The sequence below is a fragment of the Amphiprion ocellaris genome, chromosome 7 (genome assembly GCF_022539595.1).
Source record: "Amphiprion ocellaris isolate individual 3 ecotype Okinawa chromosome 7, ASM2253959v1, whole genome shotgun sequence".
NCBI lineage: Eukaryota > Metazoa > Chordata > Actinopteri > Pomacentridae > Amphiprion > Amphiprion ocellaris.
Window position 1 is genome coordinate 18,232,120 of NC_072772.1, and position 27,694 is coordinate 18,259,813.

The 27,694-nt window shown below is 40.2% G+C and overlaps 2 protein-coding genes and 1 long non-coding RNA gene across 3 annotated transcripts; 2 read left to right on the forward strand and 1 right to left on the reverse strand.

The window, feature by feature from the left end:
• Nucleotides 1-34: 34 nt before the first annotated feature.
• Nucleotides 35-11,550, forward strand: LOC111566022 (proteasome subunit alpha type-6). Its single transcript, XM_023266381.3, has 7 exons — nt 35-262; nt 1,891-1,985; nt 2,560-2,641; nt 2,776-2,931; nt 3,236-3,414; nt 5,044-5,138; nt 5,898-11,550. Exons 1-7 carry the CDS (start codon nt 187-189, stop codon nt 5,953-5,955), a joined length of 741 nt encoding a protein of 246 aa, XP_023122149.2. The 5' UTR covers nt 35-186; the 3' UTR covers nt 5,956-11,550.
• On the reverse strand, nt 7,323-19,801 carry LOC118470037 (uncharacterized). The gene is made up of 2 exons (XR_004847037.2): nt 19,414-19,801; nt 7,323-8,128 (listed from the first exon to the last, which is right to left on the reverse strand). It is a non-coding gene; the product is annotated as an uncharacterized LOC118470037 (long non-coding RNA).
• A 1,210-nt stretch (nt 19,802-21,011) lies between these two features.
• Nucleotides 21,012-26,100, forward strand: LOC111566033 (homeobox protein otx5-like). The gene is made up of 3 exons (XM_023266398.3): nt 21,012-21,775; nt 23,047-23,198; nt 23,483-26,100. Exons 1-3 carry the CDS (start codon nt 21,676-21,678, stop codon nt 24,119-24,121), a joined length of 891 nt encoding a protein of 296 aa, XP_023122166.1. The 5' UTR covers nt 21,012-21,675; the 3' UTR covers nt 24,122-26,100.
• The last annotated feature ends 1,594 nt before the right edge of the window (nt 26,101-27,694 follow it).

The window sequence follows — 27,694 nt, forward strand, 5'->3', positions numbered from 1 at the left end:
ACTGAAAGAGAAAGTAAGAAACTGTCGAGGAAGTCACACCATTACACTGCTTATTTTCCCAGCAGCAGCACAGGCATGCCGTCTACTAACTGCTGAAGCTCTAAATCAAAAGAATAAACCACTATTCGGCTAGTTTAACGACACATTAAGTGCTAGTGAAGTTCACCTGAAGTCACCGGGAGGAAAATGTCCCGCGGTTCTAACGCAGGTTTCGACCGACACATCACTATCTTCTCACCGGAGGGCCGCCTCTACCAAGTCGGTAAGAGACAAACTTTCTGCCCAGTTTAGGTAACAGTAGTGTCGAAGTTCGTTTAATGTGCAACTTAATGGTACTGCTGAAGTCACACAGCGTAGCTACACAGCACATTTAAATGGAAAAACCACGAACACATCAAGAGGCTAACATGTTAGCTTGTTCAGGTGTGTGTGGGTGGAGTGCAGCAGTTAGCATCCAAGTATCACGAACACCGGGTTCTCTGCCTGTAGTGTTTAACCATAAATGTATTTTAATGTTGCACTCCAAAGTTATTTTTGATAAAGTTAGTGTGTGGATACCTCATTTTAGTGCTTAAAGTAGCTCTGCTGGAAATAGTTCCTCAAAGTTATGCTAACACAGTGAAGGAAGAAGTCTCAGATCTGTTACTTCAGTAAAACCACCATCAATACTCTATTACAAATAAATGTCCTGCATGAAACATCCTACGTAAGTGAAAGTACATTAGCAGCCACACATAGTTAAAGTATTACAGTAAAAGTCCTGCTTTAATACGTCCGACTAATATTTATTTTATGATTTCATTGTATTATTAACAGTGAAGCATGAGTGTGTCAGCAGCATGTTACTGTGGAGCAGCTGCAGATCTGAACTATTAGATATATCAAGATAAATTTAAGGGTTTGTCACATGAATACTGGGAGAGGAAAGAGGAAAAAACAAAGTTCTGATACACAAAACTGTTAGCAGACATTTTCTCTAGTCTTTCGATTTTGGTGTGATTTTGGATCATTGGAACATTTACTGAAATGAAACCATGTGAGTATTATGGAGGGAAAAATCACAATGTAAGTGAGCTGTCAACAACTCATAGACATCTGAAGTACCAATAAAATGTCAGATACACACACACATTTGAGTGAGCTATTAACAACTCATAGACATCTGAAATGTAACGACACGCTGCTTTTTGCAAAACATCAGAAGCTTTAAAGCTCGAAAACCACATAAAACTTATGCTATATGCTATTTTTTGTCTGAAATCTTTATCTTAATAGTAACTAAAGCTGTCAGATAATTGTAATGGAGTAGAAAGTACAATCTTTTACTTTGAAAGTAGTGAACTGGAAGTATAAAGTTGCACAAAATTGCAGTACTCAAATAAAATATCCATCCATTATCTATGCACCGCTTAATCCTCATTAGGGTGGGGGGCTGGAGTCTATCACAGCTGACTTAGGGTGAAGGAAAGGGACTCCTGGACAGGTCACCAGTCTATCACAGGGCTACACATAGAGACAAACAATCACACTCACGCTCACACCTACGGACAATTTCAGAATCACCAATTAACCTGAGCATGTTTTTGGACTGTCTGAGGAAGCTGGAGAACCTGGAGAAAGCACAGGGAGAACATGCAAACTCCATGCAGAAAGATCCCAGGTCCAGGCCGGGACGTAAACTGGTAATCTTCTACCTGCAAGGCAACAGTGCTAACCACCAAGCCAATGTGCAGCAAAATATAGAAGTCTCAAAATTGTGCTGAGCTACAGTACTTGAGTAAATGTCCTATTGATGCAGGAGCAAACAAAAGTTTTCTTCTGATAAACAAGATCTGACCATGTTTGTATTCTGTTCTCTTCTGTTTCACTTTTATGTGCTGTAATGTGCAGAGTATGCCTTCAAAGCCATCTCTCAGAATGGGTTAACATCTGTGGGGGTCCGGGGAACAGACAGCGTTGTCGTGGTGACACAAAAGAAAGTACCGGTAAGATGTCAGACACACACACACACACACACACACACACACACACACACACACACACACTCACACACACTCACATTGGGTGTGGACATGATGCTGTGTGCTGAAGCCATGCAGTGAAGCCACATGAGTCAAGACAAGTCAGCAGTCAAGCAGAGTACGCCGTAACCACACCATTACTCATGTTTCCAAGCCACAGATTGCTGAATTATTTGCAAGAGGGACAAAATCTTTGTTTTGTGGCGTTTCAGTAATCCCACTCATCTCCTGTTAATTTCAGTGTCTACTCATCATAGTTAATTTTGATCCTGTAGATCTATAGGGTCTATTTTAACAGCGATAAAATACACATAACCAAATAAAGCATGTGAATTGGCTGAGCATAATTTATCAAATTGACCAAATGATATAGTGACATCCATTATTATTTCTTAGTCAGCTCAGATGTAAAACCCTAAATTTGTCAGTTTAAAATGTTTTACTCAGACTGCATGACGATGCATATTACATGCACAGTGATATTAATATTATTGTGTGCTGGCAAGCTGGACTTTCAATGTCCTTCTCCTGACTGCAGGACAAGCTGCTGGTCTCCTCCACTGTAACTAACATGTTCAAACTAACTCCTCGCATCGGCTGTGTGATGACCGGACACAATGGTATGTATTTATGTGCTTAGAGCACACATATCTTTGTTGAAATCTAGACTACACTTAAATCTGAATGAAAGTATTAATATGCTGTTGTGAAAAGCTACATGTTTTAACGTCATCATTCCCTCCGTGTTTTACAGCGGACAGTCGTTCTCAGGTTCACCGGGCCCGAGTGGAAGCTGGAGAGTGGAAATATAAGTTCGGTTATGACATCACAGCAGACGCGTTGTGTCGCAGGTTGGCTGACATCTCCCAGGTCTACACGCAAAATGCTGAAATGAGGCCTCTAGGCTGCTGTGAGTGGGCACTTTCATTATATAGGGGCTTGTTTTTATTTTGATCTTTCTTTCTTTACTCTCTCATTCCTTGCATTTCTCTTTACTTACATTTTAATCGTTCAGTTTTGGTATAAAATTTAAAGGCGCTAATGGTGTAAGAGCTTGCAAGGAATCATGAAAGAATTACTACACATGTTGTACACTGAATATTCAAAATCTCAAGGATGTCTGGCTTACCTTTACCTCTAAAATCCTATTTTTGCATTGCATATTTTTCAGAGCACAATATTTTAAGCATTTCTCTCCCACACTCTGCTCCCAGGTATGATCCTGGCCGCGATAGACTCCCAGCAGGGTCCTGTTCTGTATAAATGTGACCCTGCAGGTTACTACTGCGGCTTCAGAGCCACAGCAGTTGGAGCCAAACAGACGGAGGCCAACAGCTACTTGGAGAAGAAACTGAAGAAAAAGCCCGAACTGACCCATGACAGGGCAGTGCAGGTAAAATGAAACCGAATGAAACAGGCGCTGTAAACGTGACGGCCTTGTTTTGAATTATTGATATGGAACATCCATTTTTAGTTCAAAGAGGAGTGATTCTGTCTTTACAAGGGTTGTTAGTGTTGTCATTTCAATCAAGTATTCTTCAACAAAGCACAAGCTGTATGTCTATATCCTCAGTATACAGAACGTTTTCAGATGTGCTGCAAGAAGAAAATGAATGCGTCATGTAGAAAGTCAAGGGATGGCTGTGATAGGAGGCCTGGTTTTCATGAATATAGGTCAAGCAGAAAACCTTGCAGTAGGTGTACGAACAGGGTTTTCCAAATACATATTCTTCTCTTGTGGTTGTTCACTGTCTTCTTATTTCCTTTTAAACACCGCTGATCTCTCTTTTCAAGAGGTACAGTCACTTCTTCCTGTAGCAGAATGAGATCTGCCTTAGATCAGATCCTAATAATGAACTGTTCAGTCTGGCTGTTTCTGTTCATCTGGTCCTGTTTTGAGGCATGTTTGTAGAAACTGCAGAAGTTGGTAACTGTGAAACCAGCCTGTCATGTTGTTGGGCTTTTGTCCTTATTTGAGTATCACAGGCACAGCAGGTGTTTATCTCTGTAGGATGTTTTTCCCAGACTAGTTTTAGAGTCAAGCCATTACTTTGGTGTTTCTGGATATAGTTGGTTTCTCTAGTATGCTTGTGCTCTAGTTGACCTGGTGCAGTCATGGATCATTACAGCCTCCATACAGTGTTGTTCTAAGATCTTAAGCCCCTCAGTTTTGCCATTTATGTGACTGACATGACTTCACATAGATGTGACCTCTGCAACTTCATGTGAATCAAAGTTGTAAATCACCTACAAAAAAGAGGTGGGACAAGATATTAGTATCGCAACATGTCGTTTCACTTCCTTTTGCAATACATTACCAGTGGACTAGTACCAAATATCAATATTTTTATTAGAAAATGCCAGATTTCTAAATGGTTTCCCATGAACACTTTCACTTACCAGAGTCACTACTTTAACTGCCTATTATAAGAAGCCCACAGCACGAACTATGGGAAAAATCAAACCTTAAAGCTCATGAATTGAATTGATGAATTATTTAAACGGAATAATGATAATACACACACACACACTGACAACACAGTGTCATAAATAAATACTTAATTTCTACTTTTGGCCTTTTATAGGTTTTTCACAGATATTTTGATGTAGTGTATGATAAATGAATGGCTTGCTATATATCAAGTACTGTAGAATCGCTGTCCCATTAATCATCATTGATTGCTACAGAGTGTTAGAGAAGAAAGCACCATGCAGCTTAAATATTGAATCCATCTATATGGCTGGTAAATAATGTGCACAGCAATATAGCTTCAACTAACTGTTGCCAAATATCCCTCTAAGCTGCATGGCTGACAACCATCACAAGAATGAACAGGCTTCTGGGAATCAAATTTATTTAACCACCATTTACAATAAAGGCATGCACTTGGAACAAAATTGGCCTCTACATGTGTCCACTGCTGGATTTTCAGAGTTATCTTGACTGGCAATCATGTGTAATGTTCTGACAGAAGCATTTATATGTATTGAAGCACTCACCTCAGTCCCTTTGTCCTTCCAGCTGGCTATATCCTGTCTGTCCTCTGTGTTGTCCTTGGACTTCAAGTCCAGTGAGCTGGAGGTCGGCATAGTCACTAAAGAAAACCCTAAGTTCAGGTAACTCCACTCACACTCCTGCCCCGAGTATAGCATGAGTCATACCATGACTGAAGTTCTTGGATTATTATCTTTCAGTCTGGCAGAAATTTGTCATATACGCTACCGTTCAAAAGTTTGGGGTCACTTACAAATGTCCTTATTTTTGAAAGAAAAGTAGATTTTTTCAATGAAGATAACATTACATATATTAGAAATACAGTCTAGACATTGTTAATGTGGTAAATGACTGTTCTAGCTGGAAACGGCTGATTTTTAATAGAATATCTACATAGAGGTACAGAGGAACATTTCCAGCAACCATCACTCCTGTGTTCTAATGCTACATTGTGTTAGCTAATGGTGTTGAAAGGCTAATTGATGATTAGAAAACCCTTGTGCAGTTATGTTAGCACATGAATAAAAGTATGAATTTTCATGGAAAACATGAAATTGTCTGGATGACCCCAAACTTTTAAGTGGTAGTGTATTTTATGTGGGTATTGTTGTATTTTTAATATTATCTTTCTATGTTGACTGTAATCATGAAAATATTCTAACTTATTACCTTCATATTATTTGCTTGATGCCTCTATTTTTGTTCATCTCAGTGGGACTAATGTTTTTAAAAAGATCCAGAGCGTTTATGTGATTGATGCATTAGCTCCTTTTAAATGGCTTTACATGGCTTTGTCTAACTCATATTAAGTTACTACATGCTTCTTTCTCTTTCTGTTATCCCATTTTCACTTTACCTTCCTCATCCCCTCCCTCCTGCAGGACACTGTCAGAGGCTGAGATTGAAGCCCACCTGACTGCCATCGCAGAGCGGGAGTAGAGGTGCCCTCACAAAAATCAGCCGGTGATTCATCGTAGTATTTCATTTTCAGTGTGTCTGATTTATCTCAGTTTAGCAACACTGTTACCAACAGGACAACAGTACACTCTTTCACCCACAAGTGCAGTTTGATTAGTCATGCAGACAAGAAAGTCTGTTATAAATCATTTGTATCGATTCAATTCATAGTGATTTCAAAGACATTTCTAGTGGACTTTATGAAAATTCATAATGTAATAGTCATTCAGTTTTTGTGTTCTAATCTTGCACCTCCAACCATCATTAGTGGACACACAAACAGTTGTTTAAGCAACACATTCCTCCTCCATGCTTACACACAGCAAATTTCCATGTGTGACTAGCAAAACATGTCAGATGCTGGTTAGGATGTGTACAGAATATTTCTCATACATCTTATTTAATACTGTATGTTTATAACACCACCTTCCTAAAGTTGCAATTACACTGTCAATAGGACTCACTGTTAACCCATTAAAACATCTGTCATAATAAACCAGAGTAGAAAGAAGAAGAAAACATTTCCTGTGTCACCTTTACTTAAATAGCAAAAGAGGTTTCTTCACTTTTGTTTCTAGAATGCAGTAGATTTTAATAGTTTATAAAATATCCCTTTCATATACAATTCCGCCTGTTGGTCAGCAGGTGGCATCAGTGAGGCGACAGCGTTATCAGGTCAACCTGCTCTCTGCACCAGGTCAGTTCAGTGTTTTAGAGGGCAAAAAAGAAACTGAACCACAACTTATTCACCCATCCTCATCATAACATTGTAACTTTGTATACATGACCATTTAGTTATTAGTGTTCATACAGAGATGAATGAAAACTATTTCAAAGCAAGAGTGATGAAAGCATTGCAAATACCCATTTTGGGCAATTTAGCAGCAGCAATGATAATTTTAATCTTTAAAAACTAATAACAATTCATCGTACTGTGTATCATGTCCGCTTGTGTGCACTTACTGTAGGATGTCCTGAGCTACTTCATGTTACCACCAGATGGCAATGTCTGCTTCCAGGTATTTTATAACAGAATCCTATTATTTCTGTTTGTACTTTTCTATTTAAGGAAGTCTATTTCGGCTCTTGTAAACAATTAGTCTTTGGACGTTGCGTATGCGTGAGTTACACAGCCAATTGTGTCATCGCATCTTGTTATGCGTGCGTGTGTGTCCAGCACTCTGGAGCTTCCATCACAGCGACCCACCGATCTAAAGATACGGATCGCTGTCCTATTCAATTACCAAATGTCAACGGGCAGTCTGGAAGCATAAGCATTTCTGCGTGCAGCCGTGCACACACATATTAACTCTCAAACACGAGCACATAAACAGACAGAGAAGAGCAGCGTGAATAAAATTTGACTTTATTCAAACTGGTGCTTAACAAAAATACAGAGACATGTTGTTAATTTACAGAGAATATATGTCAATACTTTTACATAGTTGACACTTAAAAATACACTTTATAACAGGTTAAACAATATTACTTTATTATTCTATAAATGTTTTACTTACTTGAGAATTCAATCCTTAAGATTAACTTAAACAATAACTGTACACTTCCTGTGCACTGTGTGTAGGAGCCACATGATAGGTTTTAGGTTCCAAACAGATGAGACTTTTAAACGCTAAAACAGTCGTGTGAACTGACCAGTCACAATCTTCACTTCTGGGACTGAGAAGAGGGATATTCAAAGAGAGGATCTTCATTTTGTTTACCGACATAATTAGGATTAGGCTTGTGTAAGTGTGTCTCAGTGAAGGCAGCAAAAAGCTCTGCTAGTCTCCTTAAAACTACTAAAGCAAGAAGGTGCCAAGTCACGACGACAAGGCTTCTTAATTCGTTTTAGTGTCTTTTCTCCACTTGCTTTGTGAGCATTAGCATTTTGTGTCTTCCTAGACAAAGAAAAGGTTGCGTATAAACGTACAAATCTTGTCACATTAAATCTCCTGGACTACTTTGCACACATGCCAACAGCCGTCTTGGAAAAGCGTTGCCATGTAGATTAAACCCAATAAGGGAAACATAACAGTCAGTTCAGACACGTATATATAGTCACAGTACTGGCAAAGGTTGGTATTTTAATTGATGCGTTGTAACTGTCCTGTGTTTGACCGTTTGTCTTCATGTCTGGTACTGCATGGACAGGAACCTAGAAAAACACAAAGGAGAAAATCTGTTAGGATCATTCAGTTAACCTGACTGCAGAAAAATAGGAAAATAGATGCAAAAGCTAAAGTGAGAGGAGTCAGAGTTTACTGTTTTCATGCAAGCAACAGCAATCAGAACGTTTGGCCATGTTACCAAGGGCCTTAAACTGGGAGTCATGCAGTTCTACGTTCATTACTGTTCAAAAGTTTGGGGTCACCCAGACAATTTCATGTTTTCCATGAAAACTCACACTTTTATTCATGTGCTAACATAATTGCACAAGGGTTTTCTAATCATCAATTAGCCTTTCAACACCATTAGCTAACACAATGTAGCATTAGAACACAGGAGTGATGGTTGCTGGAAATGTTCCTCTGTACCACTATGTAGATATTCCTTTAAAAATCAGCTGTTTACAGCTAGAATAGTCATTTACCACATTAATAATGTCTACACTGGATTTCTGTTTCATTTAATGCTATCTTCATTGGAAAAAAAACTACTTTTCTTTCAAAAATAAGGACATTTGTAAGTGACCCCAAATGTTTGAATGGTAGTGTATACCACCTATACCACCCGTACTCAGTGACAGGATCCATGCTATACAAGTAACTGGAGTACTGGAGCTGTTACATGTTTCACCTGTTGTCTTAGGTGCTGGCTTGCCTTTTTGTCACATAGGCCTTTTCACTGCAAAACATCACTCCTCTGTTCAACTAGGACTGCAACTCAGGATTTTTTGATTGACAATTAATCTGCTGGGCATTTTCTCAATTAACCAGTTAGCTGTTTGTTTTATACAAAGTCAGAAAATGGTGAAAGATGTATTTCCTGAAACCCAAGATGACATCCACAAATTTCTTGTTTTGTCCAAAATCCAAAGATGTTCAGTTTAGTGTCATAGAAGAGGGGGGAACAGAAAAGGCAAAATTAGAATCACAGAATTCTGCCCTTTTTGTGCATTAAAAATGTCTCTGATTACCTGATTATCAAAATTAGTTGGCAATTAATTTAAAAGTTGACAACTAATTGAATAATCATTGCACCTCTGTGCTAAAGTGTCTGACTGAGCCAGTATGCACAACAGCAGAACTCTATCTCTGACTCTGAAGCAGCTAAATCTAATTCAGTCGTCATTGATGTTATTCTTTACAACAAAATATCTCCACTGAAAAGGGCCCATTGATACTCTTTGTATCTTACAGAGGCGTTACCTCACAGAGAAAAGAAGGAAAGATTTTGTTTTGTGCATTTTTTAAATGAACGACATTATTAAATAGGACAAAAAATTGATGTGTTGAGGTAAAACCGAAAAGGACAGAATTTGTTAAGTAATTTTAAATGTCCTAGTGCATGACTGAAGGTGACCTTTAAATTATGAGAATAAAGAATCTGAGTATTACCAAAGTACCTCTATTAGACAGTGCTAACAGTAGTGTTCTACCAGATGCAATGATATTATATAAGAAAACTCTCAGTGGAGAGAGAAATGAAATGTGGGGAAAGAGAGCAGGAGAATAACATGCAGCAGCAGGAACTGAATGGGGACTATCTGTTAGAAATATGTACTCTAACCGTTTGCTCCATTCCCTGGTATTTTAAAGCCATGTTACTTTATCTTCTTTCTGAGATTTAACGGTATTGAACATCTTTCTTATATTAGTACGATTAGTATTTTGTCCATTTTGCCTTTATGTTTATGCTGTGTAACTTGTCCAATATATTAGGGGCTTTCAGCGCGTAAGTGCTTTGACTTGGCTTTAATAAATTCTCCCTGATTCTGAAAAAAATGCATTTTCACAGGCTTGTCTAGAGTTTTCTTTCCTTTGAAAACACTCTCTCCTGCCCACAGCTCTGTCCTCTGCAAACTCCCAAGTACCTTTGCACTCCCCCTCTCCTCCCTCACCGTACACTGTTCACTTCCATCTCCCCCATGACCTCTCCTCCTCTACCTCACCCCGACATACGTCTCCTTTCCCAGCCCCTCCCCGACTCTCCACAGCCTCAGATGCCTTAACCTTCCTAATTCACAGACGTTCTGTTCCTCTGTCTGCTCTTGCCTCGCCTTTGTTACTACCTCCACCTGTGAGCCACTGCTTTGGCTGGAGTCCTCCACCTCTTCCCCCTCCACGCCACATTCTCCTTCCTTTCCCCCACCTTCCACCCCACCACATGAAATGTTGACCCTGTGGCTGGTGTCTCCTGGTACTGGGACTGCTTGCCAAGCTGAATGGGTAGCCAGACCGTGTGTGTGTGTGGGTGTGTGTGTGCGTGTTGGGTCACAGCGTGGGGATTAGGTGTGTGTGAGTGATTGAGGGTGACAGCGGCCCTAGCATTAGGTGCCCTGTGGCAGATTTCGTAGGCCTGTTTTAGACACACTAAGCTGGATTTACCAGCAGCAGTGTGTCAGCAGTGATGCAGCCTGCCTGGACCTCCTACAGAACACACACATACAAGCGCACACACACACACACACGGGACCCCAACCGTCCACCTGTAACCTGTGGTTACGACTGTCCGAAGAACCAGTTTGTCTCAATTCATTTTTTTCTTTCCTTCTCTTATTGGTTTCAGCAAAAATGTCTTCAAATCATCATTAAATTCTATTAGGTTATTATCATTTTGTCACACTACTGCAAATATACTGAGACACAATGCACTCTGTGATGCATGCAGGCCACTGTAGCATGCACTAAGCATTACCTACACCTTGATCCCAAAACAAACAGTAGGGTCAGTCATGCCAGCATCTGTGACAGAGGAAAGTTTGCATAAAATATTTTTTTTCAGTGGAACCCCTCCAGTCTGTGCAAAGTAACCTTACTTGGGTGAACTTTTACATGCACAAATGCGCTGCTGTTTCATTGTATCCCTTTCAAGAAAAAAGTCCAGAATGGAGGAATCATTTTAGTTCATATTGTTGAATGAAATACTGAGAATTGTGGTGTAAAGGCCCCTGTGGTGCAGTATGCAGTCTGTTCCCTGATAGATGTTGTAACTCTTGTTAACAAGCAAAAGAGCTACAAGTGTTCTGGTGATGATTCTGCTTTTTCTCTCTGCCTCTTTCTGCAGACACTTCCCAGCTAGAATTTTTTTTTTTTTTTTTTATAAACAGTCTGAGAAAGTTCTGCATTGTTGTCAAAGCGAAGTTTTTTCTTTCCAGAATGTTCTTATAAACGTCTGAGAATGTTCTCTAAAGACATTGTAAAAAGTTTTGGTGATAACATGGTGGTTATACCTGAATGTTCTTACAATGCACCTGAATGTTGCATTGAGAATGTGCTTCCATTGGTAACATATAATATTGCGATAATGTTTTATAGAGGAACATTCATATGTCTGCTACCTTAATAACATCCCCAGAACATCGAGAGAATATTGCGGGCAAAATGTTCATTCATCACGCTATCGGAATGTTTTCTGTCACTTGAAAACATTTTGAATGTTGGTTTGAGAATGTTTTCCTTAATGTTCATGTATCTGTGGCCCTGTCAACATCCTTAAAACATCCTCTGAATGTTGCTGTTTATCGTTTACCCTCATGGGAACATTTTTTTATATTATAAATGTCCCTAAAACATTCTTTGAACGTTAAATTTCAAGCTTTTATTTAAAACATTATTAGAACTTGTAGGTGACGTTACCCACTGTTGTAGAAACAACTAGCTGGGCCTAGTTAAAAAAAGCTCAGGTAGGTTTAGCATTGCACTGAACACATGCTATTGTGCAGTTAAATGTAATGTGTTTTTTTCTTTTCAAAGTCACATTCTCTGCACCTGACTATTGCTTGCTTTTCCTGCAAAGACCGTCTTTGTGCACCTTGCTTCAAAAATGAAAAGACATTGTTATGATGATTATTCTCTCCAGCTGAGTTGCATGCTGGGTAGATTGCTGTGTATGTGTGGTCACTTTGTGTGAGGGTATGTGAGGCCACTGTGGCCCCGCGAGTCTGCACACACACGTACTGATGCTCGACTGTGTTTCTTTGTGACACTTGTGTGCTGTGAATGTTTATGTGCAGACCTTTGTCCCTGTGAGTGTGTGTGTGTCCCGGTGTGTGTGTGCTTACTCCCAGATCTCCGTTACAGCGTGTCCATTGTGAACAAGAGTGTTGAGCAAGATCCTGACCCACCGGCGGGTACTAATCACACGCATTCCTTGGGATTAAACGGCCAATTAACAATAAGAGAGCCATTGTAGCCCTGTCTCCTTTTGCGTCACAGTTAAAAGGTTTTGTGTGTGTGTACGTGTCGCGGTGAGTGCGTGTTTATGTGCGCGAGTGCATGTGCTTTTGTGTGTGCATGAAAGCAAGGTGCTTTATTGCTGATCAAAAAGGACTCTTTGTATTTCTGCGTCGGTGTTTTGCACTTCTTTGCCACATTGCATGAGTTTTAATTTAACATGAAACCTATGGCTGCATGACATTTAACAATAAGTGCGTAAAATGAATGCAATAGACAGAGTAGAGATGTGTGCTGCAGGTGCTGCATGTGGCTGCAAACTACAAAATATGTGTGTGTTCAACACAACGCTCTGAGAGATGCAAGTTAAGCCTGGGCCTGTTCAGACACCGCTGAAAGGTCCACCTGCTTTATTACATTTACATGTTAATGCAAATGATAGTCATCTTTCTATTCAGTTCATCAGCAGATGCATTTGTATGATGCTGTGCGTGCAACGTGTCGACACATAATATCCGTGTGTGTACTTGAACGTGTACAGCATATAAATGGCGTCTTCTTTTCAATAGCTGTGTGTGTGTGTGTGTGTGTGTGTGTGTGTGTGTGCATCGGGTGGGTGTATGCATCAGTGTGGCACGTGTCGGAGTGTGGCCGAGGATTAGTGAGGCTCAGGGCCTGTTGCTCCACTTCCATGATTACTACTGCTGTCTACTGCCATATGGGGTGGTGAGGTTGCAGGGGGGTTGGGGGGAGTGCAAGCTACTGTAACACACTATACACACACACACACACACACACACACACACTCCAACTCACCCCCACCCACTGCCACCCGCACCAATAATGTCCCCCTTGCCCACCACACCAGCACACACATGCTCACAAAACATGCCCAGAGGGCGTTTGCACACACACACACACACACATTCACACACACACACACACACACACACACACACACACACACACACACACACACACACACACATTCACATACAGTCTTTCACAAGGCAGCGCATATGAAATCATGCATGAATGCACATATGAGCTTTGTTTTAACAAGTTCAAGATTGTGTGTGTGTGTGTGTGTGTGTGTGTGTGTGTGTGTGTGTGTGTGTGTGTGTGTGTGTGTGTGTGTGTGTGTCATGCATAAATCTATTTACACAGGGGATTCACCTTTCTTCTGGGGACAGGAGGTGGGTCCCTACATTGTAGATCAATAAATTTTAGTCTGAAGACTTCATTTACATATTGAGTAAGGACACTAGTAGTTAGAGTTAAGGTAAACTACAGTCTCTAGTCCTCTGAAGTGATGAAAATGCCACTTTGTCGATAAATGTACTTGTCTAAACTATTTTCTGTACAACATGATGCATTTTTTGTCGACACAACCAGCTGGATTTAATTAGATTTTCGTTGTTTGAAACATACATGCTGCAGTAAATTTGAAGCACTGCCTGTTTTGCACTTTTAAATCATGCAGATCATTTTCAGACTCCTAAGAAACTATGAATTATTGGTGAATTCGACATAATCATTTCACTTAAAATAAAGGTCATGAAAAAAATTTGCAGCTCAAAATGTTAATGGAGCTGCTTCATGATGCATAAAGCTTCTTCATGGAGGTACACAAGTGTTTAAAGCACTTCAAGTATTAAAAAAAACATTTTTATATTGTTTGATAACAGTTCGGATCTGCACATGCAACTCCAATTTCTCAGCTTATATTGTTACAAGTGTATGAGTATGAGGGCATGAACAGGTGTTAACATGCTAAACCCCCAGACAGTAGCCAAGGAGGGGATAAATGATGACAGTTAACACACACACACTCAGTGTACAGACCCCACCTGCTGCTGTCTGCAGTAGATTAGAGGTCTGTCTACTCAGAGAAGACAGCAGGACACACACATGTACGCATCAGGGGGTCTGCAGTCTGTGAAATTGATCAAGATGTTGGCCAGACATTTACAGATGAGCTCATGGTCAGAATGAGCCTCCCTCTTCTGTCAGATAGACTCTGGGCCTGCAGCCAGGTGTCTGCAGTGTGAGACACTCAGCTATATATTTTATTTCATTCTGACCAGGCTGACCGGTCTTGCCATGATGAATTTCAGCTCATCAACACCTCTCAGTCTGGGGATGAACTAGTGACTACAGGCTGTTCTTACAACAAGCAAAATAGTCATTTAATCATCACTCTGGTAGCTGGTTTCCTGTTTGAACACAGAGCTTCAGTTTGCTGTAAATTTACCATAGAAAGGCATAAATCTGTCTGATCCTGCTGCAGACTGGAATATTGTCCTTAGAGTTGATAAAAACTCTAAGTGTTTTCAAAAAGTATCTTTATATAACACTGGCATGAGTTAGAGGGTTTTTTTAATGTCATGAATAAAGCATAAATACAGACATATTTGTTTGTATTTATGATGGTTATTTTAATATTTAGAACCATAAATAAGCATATTAATTACCATATATAATTAATTACCCTATATACATACACTACTGTTCAAAAGTTTGGGGTCACCCAAGCAATTTCAGGTGTTTTCCATGAAAACTCACACTTTTATTCATGTGCTAACATAAATGAACAAGGGTTTTCTAATCATCAATTAGTCTTTCAACACCATTAGCTAACACAATGTAGCATTAGAACACAGGAGTGATGGTTGCTGGAAATGTTCCTCTGTACCCCTATGGAGATATTCCATTAAAAATCAGCTGTTTCCAGCTAGAACAGTCATTTACCACATTAACAATGTCTAGACTGGATTTATCATCCATTTAAGGTTATCTTCATTGAAATTTTTTTAAATTTTCTTTCAAAAATAAGGACATTTTTAAGTGACCCCAAACTTTTGAATGGTAGTGTACACCATATACTCAGTGACAGGATCCATGCCAGAGAAGTGACTGGAATACTGGAGCTGTAACATGTTACAATGTAGAAAATAGCACAAATAAATAAAAAGCACTGACTAGTAGTTTATATACTGTATATAATCAATAGTGTGTTAATCGCTAGCTACTTGCCATCAGCTATATGTACATATCCGATATGTGTGCGTGTATATGTGTGTGTGTGTGTGTGTGTGTGTGTGTGTGCGTGCGTGTGTGCGTGCGTGTGTTACAGAAGAACAGTTAATGTACCTTAAATAAAAGTTAATTACAAGTGTATGTTCAATAATGTTAAACTTAGCTATTTGCTATACACACACACACATTTATATATATGTATATATATGTATATATATATATATATATATATATATATATGTCTAGCATTATTGAAAAGCAAACTAAAGACAGACTACTGTTCTATTTACAGTGTAATCCTACTGCTTATATATATATAGTGTATATAGCATTTGTACACTTGCATGTAGTTCATCCTTATATAAGCGACCACAGCCTGAGTTTATCTTTAGCCTGGACGCATGACAGACTGCTGACAACCCAGATCTTTGTAGATGGACACACATACACACCAGCCTTTGCATGTGTATACACTACACTAATGGCATGTAATGGCGCTGCAACAGCAGGACCATTCAGGTTAACCTACAACCCACGCAGCATGGGACCTTCATTTCATTTGGCCCATTGTGTTGCAGTAGATGTAAGAGAGACACATGGTCTGGCTTGGACTCATGCAGAGTAATCCTCACATCACTTAAATGAGGAGTTAACACACATCGACCTCAATACAGACACACACACCAGCATTTTATACCAATATACAAACTCAGGAAACAGCAGCAGTGTGATAAACATATTTAACAACTGAATATTATCAATCAAATGGCATTCTACATGAATAGATTGACTTTAAATCTAAAAGCATGACAAACAGCGCAACACTGACAGCGAGACCCTCAGAAAGCTCAGACTGGGTCCGTCCCAAAGCCCCTCCCATACTCCCCCCTTCCCCATCTGCTTCTCTCTCTCTTCTTCCACTTAATTCTGCCTTGATTTATCATCGCGCTCCTCTACGCTTCCTTCCTTCTACCCCACCCCTAACTTTCCTCCCAGTCTCTCCAGTTATAATTTTAACCTCCACCAGTCCCTCACAGTAAACTCACATTCCCTCCTTCTCGCTTGTGTGTCTGTCTCTCAGCCTACTTGTCCGTCACACACACACACACACACACCTCACTGTGACTCTGTCTATCAACGCCGCTCCTTCCCACCCCATAATGTTCAGTTACCTTATCAATAGTGATTGATCCAGCCACAGAACTGAAGGTCCTGCTCTGTGTTCCAGTGCAGTGAGCGCTCGGTTCTCTCCATCCAACCTTCCTCTGTCAATCTGGCCACAAACCCCTCTTTCCTCCCTTTATCCCGAGGTAAGATACTTACTTTTCAGATAAAGCATATTATGATAAATCGGCTGAACTCTGTGCGTGTGTGTATGTGTGAGTGTGTAACTGTCACACCCACACACACACATACACTGTAAGCACACAGTGTGCACACAGACATACAAAAATACAGTGTGTATCGAACAACATGATGTCAGAGGTACTTAACAGCTGGGAACGTGTGTGTGTGTGTGTGGAGGGTTTTTGTGTGTAAATAATGCATGGGTGTGTGCGTTTTGGGCCTTTTGGGACATGATGTGTTTGGGTTTATGTCGTGTCACAAATCACTCGGTAACAGAGGCCTGAACATAAATGATCCTTCCTCTTATGTTTTCATCATCAGCCTCACACAAGCAAGCATGGGATTGGTGTCAAACAACAAATATTGGTTTTCCAGTCATGTCAGCAGGGGAGGATTCTGGGAAAATTTAGTAACTATTCTGGAAACTCACGAGAAACAAAAGAAATTGCCTTTTCCGTCAGTATAAGACTTTCATTAGAATGATTGTTCAGAAGCTCTGATGGAGTCGAACTTCATTTCAATTCCAGTCTAAAATCCTTTTTCATTTCTGATCCGTCAGAATGGTTGGACAACAGTAAACAGGCCGATGAAAAGCTCAGTATCGCACTGATACACATTCATGCACTGACCAGATGAGTGAGGAAGATTTCATGCCTGAGTTTTTTCTTCTTTTTTTTTTTTTTACTATAATTGTCCAGAATTAATGTGTTTGCTTTCGACTTCTTAGTTCATCGAAGGACGTTTGCTAATGAAATAGGATGAGACAAATAGAGGAGCATATGGACAAATGTTCCCCAACAAAGCAGGATGGAAGTTAAGGTCAACAAGGGGAATAAAAGAGTTTTGAGAAAATGAAAACTAAATGAAAATACAATGGCAGTGTTTGCCTTTGGGACATGTATGCGTGCTTGCTTCAAAATGGGATGTTTATGAAATGCTGTGTGTGTGTGTGTGTGTGTGTGTGTGTGTGTGTGTGTGTGTGTGTGTGTGTGTGTGTGTGTGTGTGTGTGTGTGTGTGTGTGTGTGTGTGTGTGTGTGTGTGTGTGTGTGTGTGTGTGTGTGTGTGTGTGTGTGTGTGTGTGTGTGTGTGTGTGTGTAGGAGTATAGATTAGATGTACTAAGCCTCTTATGTGATGCTTGTCCTTAATTTGCTGCTGCTCTGGGTCCTAGTGCGTCCAAACTACTAGCAGTCCTTCATCACAGAGCAATTTCCACACAAACAACCTAGAAAAAAATCACTTGTCATGCAATAACAAAATACTCTGCCTTCATCAAGAGCATTAAAACATAGTACTTATCCAAGGTCATGCCTGTATAATTAAAAAAAAAAAAAAAAACGTTCAAAACATGAGATTAAACTTTCCAAACTAAATTACTTGGAGGAGAAAAAATGATTAAAGTATACAAATCTGAATAAATTAAACAAGCAATCTGATTTGTACAGGCAATGTCTGTCTAATGAAAAAACATGACTGCAGAGTTGCTGGTAACTTTTTTTGATTGTCCTTTATAGGTAAAATAAACATAATAATTTACAGCCTAATGAACAAATCACTATGTTTCTTTGTATAATGTCACTGATCAATATTGATAGTGTGTAGTAGAGTGTATAACTCATAGAAATTTAAGGTATATCATTTACAAACATGCAAGGTAGGCCTGTTCAAAATCTATAATTATTAGCTTTCATTGTAGGGCATTGAGCAATGTGAATTAAGTTGGGGGTCTTTGAGCGTTAAACACATTTTCCTGCATTCGGGGAATTTTTATGCATCAATTTATGCTTTTTCTGCATCAGTTAATGATGGAAATGATTAAATTTATGTAAAGAAAACTCAAAATTCAGGCAACATATGAAAAACCAAGAAATAATGGAATGTGTATGCGTTAAATTACATTTTACACAGTAGATTTAATGGCTGTGTGACCTCATGATGTATATTTATACTTGTTGCATTTAAAAATACAATTCTGAAGAAATTAGAGGAAAAAATAGGCAGTGTTGCATCTGTTGGCAATGTTTTAGCAATATTTAAAAATAAGTCCTCTGCTTTTTGCATTGCCCTCCAAATCTACGTCTTTGAGCATTTATATCCTACCTTTAAAATATTTTTCAATGAAGCAATATTTGATATCCATATGAAGCCAGAAAATGTGTTTTTTAAAATTTATTTAGCATGCACACATGCCACATTCAGGCCTCTTGTAGTCATCACGAAATAAATATTTTCTTTTGAATGCTGTTTTCATTTCACTATGTAGACTAATTAGCTAATGACTCTACTGCTATCTTACCATAAAATTTAAAATGCTTCTGAAAAAAACATATTTTTATAATAATTCAAAATTCAAAACATTTTTTTCTTGAGGTCTCTTCACCATTTTGCCACAGCCTTTTATCTGAAACACCTCCAACTGTTGCTATTTCGGTGCAAATGTGTAGAATAATAAGAATGAAGCTGCATTATAAAACACAGCAGAAGAAGAAGACTCTGAGACACGCGCAGGTGCCTGAAGAGAGCGCGTGCACGGCCGTGTGTCACGCGCTCTCTCTCCTTATTCGAGCTGTTTTGTTTTTTTCTTTCTGTCAGTTGGAGGTCTCGAGACATTCCTGTAGTCCCAACGGTCGGCTCGGCTAGCGGATAGTTAGCTTAGCAAAAAGCTGCTCGAGCCACAAACAAATAAACAACACATAAACAAACAAACAAACAAGGCGTACCTGGATGTGGAGCGAGTGAAGCGTCCACTGAAGACACGAGGTATCCCCACGTCCACACCAGCACACACGCCCACACACCCACGGAGGCCTCCGGCTGCCGCCCTCGGACAGCTACACACCTGAGCAGGTGAAAACATTTTATTCGACATTTCGTTATGCTCAAACACGCCGGTAAAGTCTCCCCGTCGCTCTGTGTGTGTCTTTATATCTCCGCTTTGGCTTTACAGAGCCAGATAAACCCCTTATACAGTTTGGGCTGTAGCTACATGAGTGTGTGTGTGTGTGTGTGTCTGTGTGTGTGTGTGTGTGTGTGGATTTTAAACTATAAGAAATCCGATTCAATTAACAAGCGCAGAGAATCGGCTTTGGACACTGTGAAATTGTCTCGCCGCAGAGGATGGCACAAACTAGGAGACACACAGCTAGTGCCGGCTAATAAATACACACCGCGGCTGACAACACAAACGAAACGCAACAGAGGAGGTGTCTGAGGGAATAATTGTGTGGAAATTAACAAGATATCAGGAGGAATAGTCAAAATATAGTCATGAGTAGCTATATATATATATATATATAGACTGCAAAATAAATATGGAAGAGCTAAAGCCAAGTCGCTACTCAACCTATAATGAGTTCTTCCCGAGAATAAATCATTTCGATGCAAATAGTTAAATGAAAACGTTAGGTTGCATTTTATTTCAGAGATCTTTTATCCTACTTGTTTCAAGAATATTCTCTAAACACTGCATTAGTTTATATTCTCCCTGTAGAGTTTATGATCAGCTCCTCCATATCTCGGTATATCTAATATCAGTGAGGTACATGATTAGTTTATAGTCTGTTATAAATTGTGTAAATCAAAGGAAATTACTGAATTTAAGGTATTACATTATTATTCTTATTATTCTTCTTCTTCTTATTATTATTATTATTATTGGCTATAGAGAATGGATGGATGAATGGGCCGGAGGGAGCATGTTGGGGATCAGAAGGGGATTTAATAGCAGAACAACGCGGTCTTTGTGCAGCCTTTAATCCGGCCTGTACCCCCTTCTCCGCCTCTCAGTTGCTCTACCTCTGCCTCCACTCTCAGGCAGCGTCGTCCAGTTATTTTAAGGAGGCCAATTTTCCAAAATTTTTATTAATAAACGGTACTTTTTGGAAAAGATTCAGGGCGTGATTAATTGGGGTTCCTTTAAAACTATCATCCACTGAGGTAAACTTTTCAGGGGCCTTTAATGAACAAGAAAATACTTTAAAGTCTTTTTTTGCTCGTTTTGTTTTATTTATTTATTTGTAACCTGTGTTGGATCAACAAGTGTCTGCTGCTGCAAACAAATTCGCCTGCATTAAACAAATTTAAATGCAAGAGGCATAAGATAAACATTGCAGCTCTGTAAGAAGTACATTTTCGTGCAAAACTACCATCCTGAGCACAAAAGGCTTATCATGAATACATGATGAATAAATATGTGTGAGTGCAGGCGTTTGCATAAGGGCGGCCCAGAGAGAGAGAGAGAGCGAGAGAGAGAGAGAGAGAGAGAGGGAGGGAGGGCTCTGGGTGTCTACTTGGGTAAGAAGTTACTTCTAATTAGCCAGTCTCTTCTCGCTCGCCTCATTTGTCCACCCTGCAGACCCACATCCTCTTCTCCAGGACCAGGGACCGCCACGGGCCTCTAGACTTCCCACCACCCGTCACACGGCAGACGAGGAACAGCTGCTTTTTTGCCACCTTTTAACCTGGCGACGTATAGGTGCGCACCGCAATTACGCACGACTTTGCTGGAGAAACTGCGGGTCTTGTTTAGTCAGTCGGTATTATTTTTAATGTGGTATCTGTATTTGTAGTCTTGGTTTGATCTGAGCTGTTGTTGCGCTTCTTTTCCGAATAGAAGAAGCGTTAAAATACGCGCCCAGTTGTTTAAACTGGTTTTACGCACCAGGTGACAACAGGTGTAAAGGCGCACGGCAGTTACTTCTGCGCTTAGAAGCACAGGTGCCTGGCTCCATAGGCACTAAGTCAGGGGACAAAGAAGGGGAAGGCCGACACTGGGTAAAAACAACAACTAAGTGACAAACAACCCAGGAAAAAGAAATTACAGCGGGAGGGAGTAAGAGGACAAAAACTAGAGAGAGAGAGAGAAAGAGAGAGAGAGAGAGAGAGACACCCCCTGGAGACTAGTTAGGAGACCCGACCCCCGGTCTGAGAGAAGGAGAGAGAGAGTGAGGGAGTGAGGGAGTGTTTTAAAGCCGGCAGGAGGCATGATGTCCTACATTAAGCAACCCCATTACGCCGTGAACGGGTTAACGCTGTCCGGCCCGGGCATGGATCTGCTCCACTCCGCCGCCGTTGGATATCCCAGTAAGTAAAAGCCTTTGACATCTGATTGTATGTTTTTAATTTATTTAAACACGTCCTTTCACTGTTGTTTAAAATGAAGGAAAAAATCCTTCTCAATTGCTAGACGTGAAGGAATTCACAGAAAATAATGTTAAAAGCTATCTTTTGCGTAAAACCAGTTTTGAAAAAATCACTTCCATGTCGTTTCTCAAACTGTATCTGTAAGATTAAGCGTCATGTGTATGAATATATGTCTCTGATTCTTCAGCTATCAGAACATGTGTTCACTTGACCTATAAGTTCAGCGGATTATAGAGTCAAAAAACAATGAAAATGTGTGTGAATGGAAACGCAGCCTGTTCTCACAGAATTAAAACTCCAATCTGTTGCTCTTAACATGTAACCTATTTATAAAAGGACAGTCATTGTATTTTATTTGGTGCCATAATGTTTTTACATGAACAAACACCTCCTATATTGTCTGGATGTTCTGATCAGCATCTGTCATCTCCGAGAGGAGAGTTTGAATGAAACGATGCCGAGTTTTGGCACCGATGACAGAAGGCATGTAACAAAGCTCCTTCTTGTGGCAGATTAAGAGTTTGAATCAACGACGTTTGAAGACTTTTTATTTATTATTTATTTTTTAAAATCCAAGTTCTGGGATATGGAGTCAGTTTTCGTTTCGTTGCTTTCAATATTTCGATTTGAACAGTCACATTTAAGAATGTAAAACAATAATAACTGATTGTATCGGTTTATTCGATCCAATAAAAATGCATCGACTATGAAGACATTGTTTGTCTCAACAGCACATTTTTCCAGGATTATAATATTAGATGCCGATAAAAAATCTGCGGACTAAAATTTATTGGACTCCATGCGATGTTTTGCAAAGCCAGTTCTGTAGAATAATATGTACAAAAATCGGCATTGTCTGACTGCTCACTAAATGTAGTTTATTTACGCTGTAAATCCAAGACAAAGCACTAAAATCATTTATGTGGAAATTAATATATTTTGATTTTTGTGGCAATTTTAGCAAAGTATCTCAATAATATATTAACAGCGACTGAAACTGTACTATTTCTATTCAATCGCTGCGTTGAATTGTAAGAATTCAGTCTTTTTTTAATGTGCTAAATGTTTACACGAACACCGATAAATGGAATTTAAGGCTATAGGCCTTCAGTGACGTTTTTTTTCTTCCGAATCTTTAAAATATTGACATAATTAAAACAAGGGATTCTTCATAATAATAATAATAATAATGATTATGATCTTTTTTGTAGGCACCCCACGTAAACAACGTCGGGAACGCACCACTTTTACTCGTGCACAGCTGGACATCCTGGAGGCTCTGTTTGCCAAAACTCGTTATCCAGACATCTTCATGAGGGAGGAAGTGGCCCTCAAGATCAACCTGCCCGAGTCTAGAGTCCAGGTAACACATTACAGAGTATTATATAATATCAGATTATTATAGCAAGCTGACACTTACAGATGTCTGGTTCTGTGTGTGTGTGTGTGTGTGTGTGTGTGTGTGTGTGTGTGTGTGTGTGTGTGTGTGTGTGTGTGTGTGTGTGTGTGTGTGTGTGTGTGTGTGACAGAGACACACATGCACAGAAAGAGAGAGAAAAGATGGTTTCCTTACAATAGCAGCTGTTATATTTTCACTATTTATTTGCTGCTGATGTTTAACCTCTCCCTCTCTGTTGCACCCAAAAGGTTTGGTTCAAGAACCGCCGTGCCAAGTGCCGCCAGCAGCAGCAACAGAGCACAGGCCAGTCCAAACCCCGGCCCCCTAAGAAGAAGGCTTCCCCTGCTCGTGAGGCCAACACTGAGGCCAGTGCCAACCCCACCAATGGACCCTACAGCCCTCCACCCCCTCCTCCAGGCACCGCCATCACCCCCAGCTCCAGCTCTGCCAGTGCCACGGTGTCCATCTGGAGCCCAGCCTCCATCTCTCCGCTGCCAGACCCCCTGTCTGCCTCCACCACCCCCTGCATGCAGCGCACCACCACCTACCCCATGACCTACACCCAGGCACCAGCCTACAGCCAGAGCTATGCAGGCTCCTCCTCCTACTTCACTGGCCTGGACTGTAGCTCCTACCTGTCTCCAATGCACCCACAGCTGTCAGGCACCGGAGGAGCCCTGAGCCCCATCACAGCCTCCTCTATGGGTGGGCCCCTCAGCCAGTCCCCCGCCTCGCTCTCCTCCCAGGGCTACACAGCCGCCTCACTGGGCTTCGGGGCCGTCGACTGTCTAGACTACAAAGACCAAGCTGCCTGGAAGCTCAATTTCAATGCCGCTGACTGTCTGGACTACAAAGACCAGAACTCCTGGAAGTTCCAGGTCTTGTAAATAACAAGAAGATGGGAAGTAGGGAGGGTGGGGGAACAAGTGAGAAATCAAACATAATCAAAGTAGGGTGAATAACCCAAGATTGCTTTTGGTGTGTTTTAGAAGAAAGGAAGAGAACTTGGGACACAGAAATCTTTAGTCATATCAGTTGAAGAACGAATCAGATGAAATATTCTCTTCGTTTTTGTTGTTTCAGAAAAACATTTGTGGAGGTAAACTGATCTGTTGATGCTTGGCTTGTAACAGAGAGATGACAGTAATGTTTGAAACAACACAGCAATCAGCCTTGAAATCAAGGAATGGCCACATATGGAAAGAAAGACTGATATATGTACAATGAAATCAGATTAGCGAGAAAGAACAAAAGCTTTAATTTTCCTTGCTCAGTGGCTCAGCAAGTTGAAACGAGAATTTTCAGTGAACTTGCAAAACAAAGGAGGTCACTTGTCACATGTTAACTGCATCCTTTCAAGCAAGACTCAGTAGCTGTTAACAGAAATTAGTACAAATTTGGTTTGCTCAACAGATCTGAACTCAGAAACTGTTGGAAAGGCTTTGATTTGGACCAAATTAGAAACACAGCTTGTCTTGTAAATTGCCACAGCACAACAGCAGTTACACCTTCAGTAACCTGAGTTGTCTGCATGACTGACAGCCTTCAACTCTTGTGTTAAAGCACATGAACTGATGAGAGCCCAAGCTTATGTAATTTCTTCCTTTTAGACTTTGTCTTGTATTTTCTGTGATGTCTTTTATTTTCAAAGCTGCTTTTTTTTATCAGCTGACTCGAGAAGCTTTGAGACAAACAACTCAGCTAACCCAAACTGACACCCAACAGAGGCGTCTTTACAGGGTGGCCAATAATTCAAAATAAATAGCAGACACAAGCTGATGGTTCCCAGTAGCCTTGTATGATACTGACCCTCTGCAGCCTGCGTGTGATACAAGCGGAGGGGGTGGAGTTGGTCACTCCAGTGACTGCAGTACAAACCTGTTGCCTTTGAGCATGGTTGTAATCATTAGCAGAATGGCTCGTACATTGTTAGTTTAATAGGATCACTTCCACACCATTTGGGCAACAATGGTCACATTGTGTCTGTTGGCAGCCGAGTAATGCTCCCCCCACTTCATCTCTCAGTAGTTGCATGAGGCAAGCAGAGTGTTGAAGCAGTTCTTGAACTTTATCGTTAACTTTTATCTGCTGATGAACTGCTCCAGTGAGGCATTTGATGGGAGAGAAGACTGCACCAGAGAAAGGGAAGGGACGGAGCCGCCATGCAGCCCCCCCTTTGCACAGAGAGTTTGGTGCCTCTCTCAGCTCCAACCTGTAAAGATGTGATGGGTACCACTTTATGTGTTTGATGTTTCATTTGATTTTATTTTTTTTGTATTAGTATTAAAAAAAATTATGTTTCTTTTAAAATTTGTGAATTCGTTTAAGTAAAAATTGTGGTAATTTGTTTTGAAGTTGATATTATTATCAGTATTATGACTATCATCATTAATATTATGTCTTCAGCTGACATGGACATTGCTAATATACTTTTTTTGTTGTTGTTTTGTAAATATTAAAACTTGAAAATGCAATCATGTCTGGTATCAGCGGTGTGTTGTTATGCAGGCACTCCACCCAACAGACACTCTCTTTCTCATATTTTTTTCTTAATTTCTAGAAAACTGCCAACTTTTTATTTTTTGTTTATATTTTTTTGGTTTCTGCTTCTTCTTCTTTTTTCAAACTCAGGGGTCTATCCAATAGAAGTAGCAGTAATAGGACACAATGCTATTTATGCTTCTTAATCATTTACTGTACTTTTATCTTTTGCATAATAATCTTCTCTGCTTTTTTTTTCTGACATGAATTATTTTGTATGTTTCATTTGTCTCCTGTGTTTGACCAGTCTCACCGCTACCATGCTAGAGAGCTACGATGTTTCTGAGACATTAAACAACTTCATTAAAGCTCTGGGGTCACTGTGTTCTGAGTGTCTGAAGTGTTGAATTATACCTGAGTTGAGTGTTATCCTTCAAATTCTCTGCCTTTTACGGCTGCAAAAGAAGAAAAGAAAGAGTGGGGCAGACACAGACAGAGGGGAGATTGGGAGTCAGTTTCTGGGAGCGTTCCACTAATCCATACAAGAGGTTCAGTGGGTATAAGGCAGAGATGAGAGGGAGCAGGGCAGAGAGAACAGAAAACAGATTAGAACTAACCATAATACTGAGTCCCACCGGAGCGGTGGGACTCAGTATTATGGTTAGCCAGTCCCAAAGTGAAATACCAGAGATGGGCAGATTATTTTGGATTGCTGGATGTTTCTGTGTGTTCCTGCCACCGATAGGCCACAGGGTCAGCTCCACAGGGGTTGTGAGAAATGCACTGGATGAAAGGTTTTAGGCATGCTATGAGCTCATGTGTGTTGCGATGATAGCTCAAAAAAACGAGGCTGTGGGTCTTGTATGGCAATAACACAATGCACCTATGAGAAGAAAACATTTAAGCTGTATTACAATAATGTTAAAAGGCTCGTGAGAGGTGGAAAAAAGGGGGTGAACTGACCCTTTAGATAGCCCAGTAGGGAGGAGGGCCAGGTTTATGTGAGCTGGTAAGATGTTCACGTCCGCACAATAAAAACACTGACATTTAAATGCCTGTGTAATGATACGAATATCTGAATAAATGTCCTTACTGCCTTGTTTGTTAGAACAATTTTCCAATATTCCAACTGTATAAACCTTAAGTCTGTGAGGAACAGCTGACTGGTAGAAGAACACACAACATTATTTACAGTCTGATTGTGTGATAATGGAATTATCGCTCTTGTGCCACATGCACAAATACGCATCACCCGACAAGCACTTTCTGGGCAGCAAACAGGACATCAAAGGGTCTTGTAATGTTTCTGCAAAACTTTAAACCACATGCAGATACTAATGAAAGACGTTTCAGATCGGCCTGAGACACATTAGTCACTGTATTTTGATAGACGTTTGAATATGTTGGTGTAACAGATACCATGAGAGACAAGGAAGCAAATACATGAAGGCTGATTTGTAATGTTGCAGAGCTCTAAGTGCGCACCTCTACTGACTAGAGACACATAAACAGAGGCCAATTTCTATGCGGAAGTGTGAAGAAACACTGGAAAACATTGTGCTTACTCTTAAAAGTAGCATTACTGTCTGTAAAAAAAATGGACTGTGGCATCTTGTAAAGTACAACAACATATTCTCCCCTTCCACCGAGGCTTCACATTAAGGTAGTTTGGAATTTGACAGGGCTGGGCTAAGGACATTCAGGACAAAGAATCAGTGGAGGCCTCCATGACCCAATATAGTATACTCCAACAAATATGCATCATAAAGGTCAGCATCATAAAGGTAATTTGCTGAGATGGAGTGCAATAATGTAAAAGAAACAATCAAATAAACAAAACATATAAATATTGAGTGAAAACTGAGGAAATTCTTACTTAGTACTGTCATTACCAAATTGAATGCAGCCATATCAAATAATGTCAACATTACATGAATGAACAGGCAACTAGTGTTTCACTCTACTAGTATTCTATTGCC

What these genes read in the sequence shown, in the direction of transcription:
- LOC111566022 (XM_023266381.3), top strand. Translation starts at nt 187, where the DNA reads ATGTCCCGCGGTTCTAACGCAGGTTTCGACCGACACATCACTATCTTC. An exon ending in GGGCCGCCTCTACCAAGTCG is followed by an intron (nt 263 to 1,890) that starts GTAAGAGACAAA and finishes TGTAATGTGCAG; the next exon opens with AGTATGCCTTCAAAGCCATC. An exon ending in AAAGAAAACCCTAAGTTCAG is followed by an intron (nt 5,139 to 5,897) that starts GTAACTCCACTC and finishes TCCCTCCTGCAG; the next exon opens with GACACTGTCAGAGGCTGAGA.
- LOC111566033 (XM_023266398.3), top strand. Translation starts at nt 21,676, where the DNA reads ATGATGTCCTACATTAAGCAACCCCATTACGCCGTGAACGGGTTAACG. An exon ending in CGCCGCCGTTGGATATCCCA is followed by an intron (nt 21,776 to 23,046) that starts GTAAGTAAAAGC and finishes TCTTTTTTGTAG; the next exon opens with GCACCCCACGTAAACAACGT. An exon ending in TGCCCGAGTCTAGAGTCCAG is followed by an intron (nt 23,199 to 23,482) that starts GTAACACATTAC and finishes TGCACCCAAAAG; the next exon opens with GTTTGGTTCAAGAACCGCCG.